Genomic DNA, 10,777 nt, shown 5'->3' with positions numbered 1-10,777 from the left:
GTAATTTCTAGCTCTTGTCCAAAAAAGTTTGAAAAAATCGGACAATTCAGAGAGCAAATAATACTACATTTGCGCTTAACTACAAATTGTATAAAATTCTTCCTATTCGGTTAAAAAATAAATAAAATTCCCAGTAGGCCATTAAAAATCAACATAACAAAACTCTTATATACGGTTCCTGCCTTTTAAAATACAAATTTGCAATAATAGGGAGTGAATCAAATGTGTTATTGAGATAAGGGTTAAGACCAATTGAGACAACATAATTGGATTAGTATTTAATCGCTTTTATTTTTATTTATATGATATTTACAAAACGATTTAGCACAATTTGTATATTTATATATACTGTTATCAATTGTGTTGTGTGCAATGCATACACTCTTACTCTTTATTCAAAAGTTATGACTGACAGACTATGCAAAATCAAGTGCCTAATAGATGAACTGCATAACTGGCCACGCAGTTATTCATATGAATACATAATTACAATTGTTTGGTAACAATCTTCGTTCAAGAAAAATACTCGACTGCATGAACGACATTTACAGGAATTTTCTATGCCTTTTTCAATGCAAGCCCATGTATTAAGGCAACCAATAAATGTTTCCAGATGGGTTTTAATTTAAATATTTAAATTATCAGAGGTAAAATACAATTTTGTTTTGCCTTCACTTAACTACTTACAATTGGTTAATGCTCATGCAAAACAGTTATAATATTATCGTTACAGGTGTCGTAGAAATAAACAATCTAATGAACTAGTATTGATATAAATAAAGTGTTTTTGTAGTGCTTTGGGTAACCGAAAATTAGGTGGCAAACTTGCTTCTGCTTATTACTTAAAAATCTTCGCTTCTGTTTTTGCTTAAGGTCTAAAATCATCCGTAAAGTGACCTAAAATTGACTTAACAACTAAATTCCAATAGTTAATGACAGTTTATGAGTTTTCCTTTTGTTTTCCCTTAGAGATGGTGGCTGGTGAGTTATGTTGGTTTCAATTGATGGTAGATTGTAGGAATGCATGCGACCGCAAAATTCTTTAAATTTTTCTACCCAATGCTGTAAATAGAAAACATTTTATTTTTGTCGAACCCAGCGTTTATGGGACTTACTGCCAGGTCATATGCCATCGCTTGCTCGCTTAAAGTTTCTTTAAATAGGCGGCACATTTAACCGCACTACTAACTTGTCCTGTATTAAGGAGGCTTAACTTCTTGTGCTTAGCTCGGAATTTCCTTACATAGGCGTCTATAAGATTTTTAATCTTGTGTGGATTAATTTCACCAGACCGACTGTGGCAGATCTATTAGAAAGAAAAAACGTGATTGGTATTGATTTTAAAGACAATTCTTTTTGGTTATAGTTTAAAGATAAACTAGGTTAAGGATCGCCGATGGTTGGAGTAAAAGGTAGGTGTGTAAAAGTACACTTATATACATACATAGGAAAGAGGTCTCAACTTCATTATTTTTTGGTTTCTTTCTTAGAGCTAAAACATTAAGCCTTTTTAAGATAATAAAAAAATGTGTTCCAACCAACGGACCTCTCCCAGGTATTTAGGTTAATAAGTTATTGCACTTACCTTGGGCACAGCTCTCCGCATGATGTCCTTGTAGTCATCCTTAGTAATCGCTTTCTTGTTAAAGTACGGCTTTAACACTAATTTTACCTCCTCAACGACACGTTCCTGTCGATTTAACTTGCGTAAAAGCTGCGGAACAAATACAAAATACATATTTTTTCTGTTTTACCATGTGTGTTTCAAATTGACTCACTCTGTCCTTATTTTGTAGATCCGTTGCCGAATTCGGCACATCGTCATACATATCAGGATTTCGTGCACCTAAAATCCAAAAAATGAGTATAGAAATATTAAAAAATTGGACAAGTTAACTTTTCGTACAATAAGATTAGACAAACAACAATATCAATGTAAGTAAACTGGAACGCAGTATATACCTTTAAATTTTGATTTGCGGTCGCCTTTGCTGCGATGCGATTTCTTGCCCGCCGCTGTGTTGTATCGCGATATCCGGGTGTTGCCTACGGGGGAACTGCTTCCAAATAGGTTATCGAAAATTTCTACCTTGCCTCCAGACGCTCCACCCTTTCCTCGCCTGCTGCCCTCCGTTAAGATGGGTGGCTCGAACAGATCCTCGTAATCCGCCGAACCAGGCGAGTAGGGGCTCTCGATATCCATGCTGAAAGAGTCGTCTAGAGCGTGGCCGGATCCTCCGGCATTCCCGATGCCGCTACCGTTCCGCAGGCCACCTACTCCACCACTCGTAGTGGGCATGTTGCCAACGCCACTGCTGCTACTGGCCACACTCCCTCCGGCCTTGGGCATGGGAGTGAGCTTCTTCGTGGGCGGCGTGGGACTAGAAATAGAAGGTATGTGCTGCGAGCTGGACACCACGCTGCTGCTTGTGAGCAGCACGTTAGAGAGAACGGTAATGGATTTGCCATCGGATGCCTTGTCATGACTATCACCTCCGCCGGAACCTCCCAGGCCTCCACCCGTGCTGGACCCAATGCCCAAAGCAAGGCTGACGGAGCTGCTGCTAATATACTGAGCGGAGCTCACCTCACTTTCCTGCTGGATGATGCCGCTCTGGTTAGGCTTCACTAGTGCCATTACCAATTCAACCGGATTAAGGACGCTTGTCTGGGTCTGAGTGCTGGTGCTGGCATTGGACACGGTTGCATGGGCGGCATCGCTGTCCCCCTTGTCACCAGATCCCGATCCAATTGCACTACTCGCCGGCTTGCTAGCTGCTTGCTGATCCAGGCTTTTGCTCAATGTTGGTGTCGGCGATCGTGGCGAAAGGGAGGGCGACTTGGTCGGCTCAAACGGATCGTAGGCATCTGGCGAGCATGGTCCCGACTCTGGGGGTGTGTTCGGACCGATCTTCTGGCCGCCATCATGGCTGCCATGACCGTGCTGAGGCGTCTGCTCCTCGGGAGCCAGAGAACAGGCTGCTTCCAGCTCGTCTGCAGAGTTAATGTCATCACCGTCTTCGTGAAGCGGATTGTTGCGGGCCTTGTGTTGCATTTTTTTGGAAGGCAGGTTGAACTTGACAAGAGGCGGCTCGGGTGGCGTCTTGGGTCCTGTTGACTGCGTCATGTTCTCATACGAGGCCTCCATGATTGTGTCCATGGAACCGACCTGCGGGGTTTTTTCTCTTTGTCCGTTTTCCCTCATCATATCGTGATCCCTGTCCCGCTCCCTCTCCCTTCTCGTCGAGAGTTGGTCTGTCGCATCCTCACTGTCAGTGAGCACAATCACATCTGCCGGCTCCTGGTGAACTTGGAACGGCGAGCGCTCAAGATCTATGATGGCGACCGGCTTAGCCTCCAGCTTCTTACGCTTGCGGATCTTTTCCCGCTTGCCCTTTTTGATTGCTCCCACAGCACTGCAAAGGTTGCTGTTAGCTAGGTGGTCGATGGAGCCCAAGCGGTTGCTTAATAGATCCTCCCTGCTGGACACCATTGTGGCTATGGACTGCTGCTGGGAGCCCAGCGTGGAGATCGCATTGTTGGTGGTTGACTCTTTGTTGAAGCTCACGCTCACCAGAATATTGTTGCCTGAGGCAAATACCTCCTTCGATGGCAACGGCTCTGGCGTTTGGGTACGACGCTTACGCTTCTTTTCCTTGCGTTGCTTCTCCATCGGATGCTGTTTTTTCTTCTTTTTGCTCTTGTCTCGCTTGCGCTTCGCCTTCTTGGGCGTCAATGCACCATCGTTATTATAATGGCCGCCTGGACCTTTGGGCGAACCAAGTGGCGGCGTCCAAGACGGGTTCTTGTCCTGGCAGGCACTGTCGTGCAGGAAATCGCAGCGACCGGGTGATGGCGACGGGGACCACTGCCCAGTTGCCTTCTTTCGTTTTCTCTGCGGTGCCAGGAAGTCGTCAGCATCCTCGAAAGGGTCACGTTGCCGAGAGATGCGACGCATCCGCGCAGCAGTAGTCGGACTGCCGCTGCCCGTCCTCTTTTTGTTCTTTTTCTTTTTATCGGACTTCTTTTTCTTCTTTTTGGGCGGATCTTTGGGACTCTTTGAACGACTTCTGCTGCGACTCAAGCGTGGGGTATAACGTGGCGAGCCAAGATAAAGGGGAGATCTATTGCCTCCCCCGTTAATGCGATTGGGAGTGGGCGAGCGGGATCCTCTGGAGTGCCCAGAGACTGGACTATGCGCCCTTTCTTGTGCAGGAGGCGGAAGCTGCGAGGGCGAGCGGGCATACCGTCTGCCCGGTGACTTTCGACGACCTCCGCCTTGTTTATGGGGGGATGGTGAAGTTCCTGGCGGTGGGGTGGGTGAGATGCTAAAGCTGCGTAGCCGTTTGGGAGAACCAGAACGGGAGCGCAGGGATCCCCTTGATTCACGCGAACCACTTCGCGAGAAACTGCGCGAGTTGCGTCTTCCCGATCGACTTCTGCCCGACCGCATTGCGTCACGTCCATAGCGATCCTTGGCATTGTGTCTCGATGCACCCACCACATTCCGAACATCATAACGAGGTAGTTCTCTTCGCTTGGGACGCTGAAAGAACTGGTGGTGCTGGCCATGCTGGTTATAATGGAAGTAATTATGTTGCTGATGGTGCTGGTGCTGGTGCTGGTGGTTGTAGTTTTGGTTATGGTGGTGGTAATTGTGGCCGTAATGCTGAAATGGCCTGTTGTGGAACTGTTGGTTGCGGTAGTTAAAACGCAGGCCTCCGCGACCACGCACGAAGCCACGCTGGAAGTCCCGTCCTCGGAAGGCAAATCTCTGGCGGTTAAATGAGTTGGAACGCGATCGAGACCTTGAATGAGAACGGGAGTGGGACTTGGAGCGGCTGCCACGGCGTCGCCTGTTTCTATTGCGGCTGGGAGAACGACTTCTGCTCTTACTTTTACTACGACTGAGGCTCTTGGTCGCCCTCGGGCTCTTGGAACGCATCTTTGGAGTGCGACTTCTAGAACTCGATCGAGAGCTCTTTTCTGGCTCCGGCTTGTCCCCACGGTAATTACGACCCTTCTGTCGCTTCCCTATTTTCTTAAAAGTGTCATTCTTGTTGCGTTTTGAACGCGATTTCGACTTAGACTTTCCCTCGTTGCTCGTCCCTCGGCTTCGACTGCGTCTCTGCGACCCGTTCTCGTTGTTTAAATCGTCGTCTGAAACAATATCTGTACCGATTGCCTGCTCTGGCTCATCTTCGTCTTGGGAAGCCTTAGAGGAGGGAGTCTTAGGACTGGTACTGGAATCATTCTGATGATCTACTCCAGCCGTCGCCGTCGCCGCCTCCTCCTCCCCCTCCGCCATACTTTTCTCGTCAAGACAGGGCGTATATGACCGATCCTGCTCGTGCTCACTACCGCTTGCGTTGTCGTCCTTTTCCGCATCTCCTTCCTTATTAGATGCTGGCTTCTTAGTTTTCGCCGGCTTAGGGCTGGCTTGTGCCTCAACTTCCGTACCCAGCGCCTTTTCAAATTCCTTCGGTTTGTCAATGTCCAACTCTTCCCAGTCGCTGTCATCATATAGCTCTAGCACGCCCTTGGCCCGGTCTCTGTCCGTAACTCGATCCTCTTTAGCCACAGGGCTGGGAGTGAGGCGCGTCCTAGCCTCTTCTTCTTCTTCTTGCTCCTGAGAAGGAGCAGCGCCCAATTTGGAGCTGCTGGGCTCTTGATCGGAGATATCAGATTCATCCATTGGTTCTCCATCACAGGACTTGTCGTCTATTTCCTGTTCATCCGGCTCATCGGTTGGATTCTCTGGCTGGTACAGATCATCGTTGACTTTTTCGGGCACGGGTTCGGGCTCTGGTCCCAAGGGTAACGGTATTTCATTATCCTCTTCATCATCATCTAATTGTACTAAATCTTCATTCATATCGTCATCATCCTGTCCAAGTTGAAACGATTAACAGAGTTGAAGAGATAACAAAAAAACAAAATAGAACGGTTAGTAGAGTACAAGGAAATATCAGTCTGAGAAACTAACAATAGTGACTTACATATATATAATATATTTTTTCTTTTCTTCTTAAGCTATAAGAGACTTGCTTACTTTCAAACTTTGCCAAAATCCATTTAATTTCGTTACACTTTAATGACAGGAGCCCAAAAAGTTGTAAGAAAAGGTCATGAAACTATAGACTTCGGTTACGATTTACTTTATAGAAACTGCAATTCATAAGACTTAATATTTTAAAAATATTCTTCGTTTTTTGTCTAGGTAACCAACAAGCAAAAGAAGATATGTACACCGCTATACTCAAGTGCTCCGATTGCTAGATACCCGGCAGTATGAACTGCCCTTCTTTATAAAATACTTTGTCCACTCTATCACCGGACGAAATTGATCTGGAAGGGATACGAACAATTCTGCATACGAAATTCTTTGCTCTCACGGCTATCGATGGTATACGTTTTCCATTTGAAGAGGTTTCATTAATGTTACATAAAATACTGTAAACAAAATTCGTTACCTAATGATGTTAATAGCTTCTACCTTTAATTATTACAAACGTTTAACTTTTCCACATTGCCCTTACAAAATGTATGAGTCTTAGTTAGTTGTTCAATTTGTAAAACCATATCATACCTTATCAGACACATCAGCTGGTCCTTGTGAAACTCCCGACGCCATTGCAGAAGCATTTGCCACCGCCTGCGACTCCTGTGAGTAAATGGAGAAGTTTGGACAATTGTCGACATCGTCATCTGCGTTTCGATCGTTGGTTTTCAACGGTGACTGCTGCTGTAGTGTGTTCATTTTAAAAATTGGACTGTTCCAAGGTAGGCTGGCGGGAGGCATGGGTGGAGGTGGTATTGAGAGCACCACTGGCATACCCATCACTGGTGCCGTATGATGATTTACAGGCGGAGCGAACATCGGGGGTCGTCCTGGGAAATTGTTCGATGGTGTTGCCACTGGGTCTGGAGGCGGAGCACTTCCACGAAAAGGTGGCGTGGGTTGGTTGGCAGGGGGCACGTTTTGATGGCGTTGTTGCTGCTGTCGGTTGGGCGTGTTAAAGCGTAAATGGAAGGGTGTAAAGCTTGAAACATTTGAGTTGCTGTTATTGTTTGGGCTGGGGCTGCTGAAGTTCTGGTTACTGAAACCGCCGACTCCTTGGCCATCTCCGCCACCAGTCGATTGACGCGAGGAAGCTCCTCCGCCACTGCCAGACGCTCCTCCGCCACCGCTAGACGTTCCGCCTCCTCCACCTCCCCTGTAACTGTTATTGCCGCTGTAACGATTGTTGTAGTTGTCACCTGAACCAGCTCCTCCGCCTCTATTATAGTTGGGTGCTCCACCTCCGCGCTGGTAAAGCGGCGCGTGTGTTAGATGCTCTTCGGGCTTAGAAGTAGCTGTTGTCAGAGCTGCTGTTGGTGTCGCTGCGACCACAGGTCTCTGGGGAAGATTAAGGGTACCATCCGCCCTAATACGCACATCCCCCAAGTTGCGCGAAGCGTCGTGCCAACGGTCCTGCAAATCCAAAATGGTGGACAATATGTCTCCTGCTGAAGCTGGAGCTGGTGCTGAAGGTGTGGCTGCAATGCGTGCCTTGCCTTGGAGCAGGGCTTTACGGATACGCGGTGCTCCAATGCTAGCAATGCGGACCGAAGTTTGCACAGCAGTTGATCCGAGCCCAGCAGAAGTGCCACTGACGCCAACATCTGGCTCACTGTCCGAGAAATATTCGAGGTCGTTGGCGTTCCCGAAGAGGGAGAAGCTAGAGGCAGTTCCGCCACTTAGATGAGAGCGCTGCACTCCGTCTGATTTTACTCCCAACTGCTCCGCCAGACGCTTGCTAGCGGTGAGACGACGGCCAGGTCCATCACTAGAGGAAGGGGCGACCACACGGCGACGGCGTCGCCGACGTCGTCGTATCACCTTCTTGCTTGTCTTCAGGGCAAACTTTTCGTCAAAGTTGTTCAGGTCATACTCGACCACATAGGTGCGATGGCGAGTCCTCCTCCGACGGCGACGTTTAACGGGCCGTTTCTTGGTGCTAGTGGTTGTGCGTCGAGTCGTTGTTGTAGTGGTTGTGGTAGTGGTGGTAGTGCGGGTACGAGTTCGGGACAAAGTGGAATCTTCAGCTGAGGCTACAACGGAGCGAGTTCGTCGCAGTACTGCCGCCCGAATACGCTCGTTTTGGCGAGTGCGCAAGATTCTTGGTGGCTGCTGCACCTCTCGCACCCTGAGCCGAGTCTCGGGCAAGCCCATTCCTCTAATGTCCTCGTACAACTGACTCAAGTCGTCGGCCAGCTCCAGCTGCTCATCAGGATCCTCACCCTCGGAGTCAATGCAGTTGTCACAGTACCAGGAGCCAGCGGGAATCTCATCCAACGGCGGGTCCAGACAGTCCATGTGGTATCCCTGATTGCAGCTATCACACAGCAACATTACATCCTCCCGCTCCGGACTTTCACAGATCTCGCAGTTGGTGAGCTCCTCTTCGGAAGCCGCCGCGCTCTCTGCCTCGTCGTCCAGTGCCAGCTCGGTCTTGGATTTACTCAGGTCCACGCGCACTTCTCTAACCACCTGGCGGCTGGCGTACGAGTCCCGAACCACAATCCGGTCGAAAGCAATGCGGTCAATGGGACAGGTCTGGACATTTCGGGACCAGGCGTCGATGCAGGCCGCGCAGAAGATGTGCTCGCAGGTGGCAGGCGTGCCGATCTCCTGCTGCCGGAAGGTGAGCAGGCAAATTGGACACTTCTCCAGCAGATCGTTACTGCTGCTATCGGAACTGAAGCCGGGATCGGGCTCATCGGGCGTGGGCTGCAATCGACCAGACGCGCTTGGCGTTTGGTCTTGGTCCTCTTCGTCGTAGGACTCTACCTTCTTACGCCTGCTACTGCGCGCGGGCCGTTGATTGATCTGGAATGAAGTATATGGAACATTGAAAGGTAATGGCGGAAGAACTACAGTTGGGTTGATGGTAAACTATTGGGCGATGCCTTACCTCACTGCCACTAGAAGAGCAGTCACTCCGTGGTCCGTGGCGGTTGCGCAGCTTGCGCGTGGACTTGCGAGTCACCGCGTCAGAATCGGAATCCATCTCCTGGCGGCGGGCGTTGCGACGCAGACGAGTGGCCTTGGAGCAGGACGGACGGTCGTCCGGGTCGGGATCCGAGGCCGTGTCCTCCGAGTCCTTGAACTCGATCCGCATAATGATGCGCCGGTTCCGCTGCCCCCGCTGATGACTCACGGGCGGACCAGCGTCGGATTCGGAATCAGAATCACGGTCGGACATGCTGATGCAACTGCGTATGTGTGTAGCAAGCCGATATATTGATGTATGTACACTGTCGGCGGGGCAGGCGCGTGTGTATTACATATATATTACATATAGGGAGTGCTCTTCGCTGAATTCTCATCTAGTTATAGGCTTCTTGTAGTTCCTGCTCTTGGCCTGCTAGCCACATTTTCGGTACGATAGCCAGCCGGAGAACTGAGATGTCGCTTTTCGGCCTGGCTTGTCTGTAATTGCAGGCCGCTATGAGTGGAGAGTGCCGATTTCCGAGAGTGGCATCAATTGCCAATTTTCGGGCGCTCCGCCAGACGTTCGCTCCTTCGCCTCCTCCTTGGGGAATCGTGCGAGTGGCAGCTGCGGTGGCCAGTAAACAATGGGTTCCGATTTTGTTGCCGCAACGCCGATATTTCCAAATTGGTAGCAAACGCAAATTTTTCTCACACAGTTTCCTTCACACACACACTTGGATTTCAGCCATTTTTTCAGCTAGAGGTGGGAGAACGCTTGCAAACGCTTTCGATAGTTTGTTGCCGCCGTCGATGCTTGGCTGAGGCCGATAGTCGCAGTTCTGCTTTTCGTTATAATCGTCTGTGCGGTTTCAATAAGGAAAACGGGTGGTTTATTTGTACTAAATAAACATATCTAAAGTTAGGCAATTCAACAAAAGTCTAAAGATTTTGGCGATTTCGGCCGAGCCTATGCTCCCAGTCGACAATTATAGCAAAACCGACTGTCTTATACGACAGTTCAATGAATGCCCAATGAATGAATGATGTACACAGAAATTTGTTTGATTTCATACAGGATTGATGAATTATTCAGTGATAAACGGTTTCAAGTTCATCAGTCATTTGTGTTCATCAATGATTTATCAATGAAACTTATCTATGATGCATTACTGAGAAATAAGCCACCAGGTCCAGTGAACTGTTGGGTAAAATATATGGATATATATATATATATATTGAATTTCTTTTTTAAATTGTTTTAGAAAAAAATTCTAAATGAACTTAGGTTCCGTACGTTTCAAAACCCCAAAATTATTAAAAAAAAAAAAAAAAAACAGTATTAAAAATGTTATTGTCATTATTATTGTGCTTTGGACAAAAATATATTCATTAATGCTTCTACATACTTGCAAATACAATTGCAAATAATTATTTTAAATAGTTAAATCATTTTTATAACTACACATTGTTGAATAAAAACGACCACATAGCAAAACAAAGATGTTTTTTATTTTGTATTACTATTTATTATTGGCTACAAAGATTTGACAAAAAGTAATAACGGATCAGAAAAAGTGAAGTATTGTACAAAAGTCTTCGTGTTATTTAGCATTTCTTCACCTATTTATCTGGTTTTTACTTGGATATATTTTTGTATATTCTTGAGAAGGAGATGGATTTTGGCCGAAGTTAAAGGGAATTTTTTGTACAATCAAAGATATCTAAATAACGAACGAAAGCTTTCATTGCTGGGGAAAACATTCCACCTATTATATACAAATTAAAGGTAATTAAAATGAC

The 10,777-nt window shown here is 47.2% G+C and overlaps 1 protein-coding gene across 1 annotated transcript; it reads right to left on the bottom strand.

Moving 5' to 3' along the window:
- Nucleotides 1–291: 291 nt before the first annotated feature.
- LOC119560691 lies at nt 292–9,741 on the bottom strand. Its single transcript, XM_037874269.1, has 7 exons — nt 8,958–9,741; nt 6,590–8,872; nt 1,963–5,887; nt 1,779–1,846; nt 1,586–1,714; nt 1,116–1,306; nt 292–1,062 (listed from the first exon to the last, which is right to left on the bottom strand). Exons 1-6 carry the CDS (start codon nt 9,246–9,248, stop codon nt 1,145–1,147), a joined length of 6,858 nt encoding a protein of 2,285 aa, XP_037730197.1. The 5' UTR covers nt 9,249–9,741; the 3' UTR covers nt 292–1,062; nt 1,116–1,144.
- Between the last annotated feature and the right edge of the window lie 1,036 nt (nt 9,742–10,777).

This window comes from Drosophila subpulchrella, unplaced genomic scaffold (assembly GCF_014743375.2).
Source record: "Drosophila subpulchrella strain 33 F10 #4 breed RU33 unplaced genomic scaffold, RU_Dsub_v1.1 Primary Assembly Seq354, whole genome shotgun sequence".
NCBI lineage: Eukaryota > Metazoa > Arthropoda > Insecta > Diptera > Drosophilidae > Drosophila > Drosophila subpulchrella.
Note: the sequence above shows the minus strand (reverse complement) of the source record. Positions and strands in the feature narration are given on the sequence as shown.

Bases quoted from the DNA above. Each gene is read 5' to 3' on its own strand.
- LOC119560691 (XM_037874269.1), bottom strand. From the start codon at position 9,248: ATGTCCGACCGTGATTCTGATTCCGAATCCGACGCTGGTCCGCCCGTG. The intron at 8,873-8,957 runs GTAAGGCATCGC...ACTTCATTCCAG, and splicing joins GCTCTTCTAGTGGCAGTGAG to ATCAATCAACGGCCCGCGCG. The intron at 1,307-1,585 runs GTAAGTGCAATA...TCTTTCTAATAG, and splicing joins TGCGGAGAGCTGTGCCCAAG to ATCTGCCACAGTCGGTCTGG.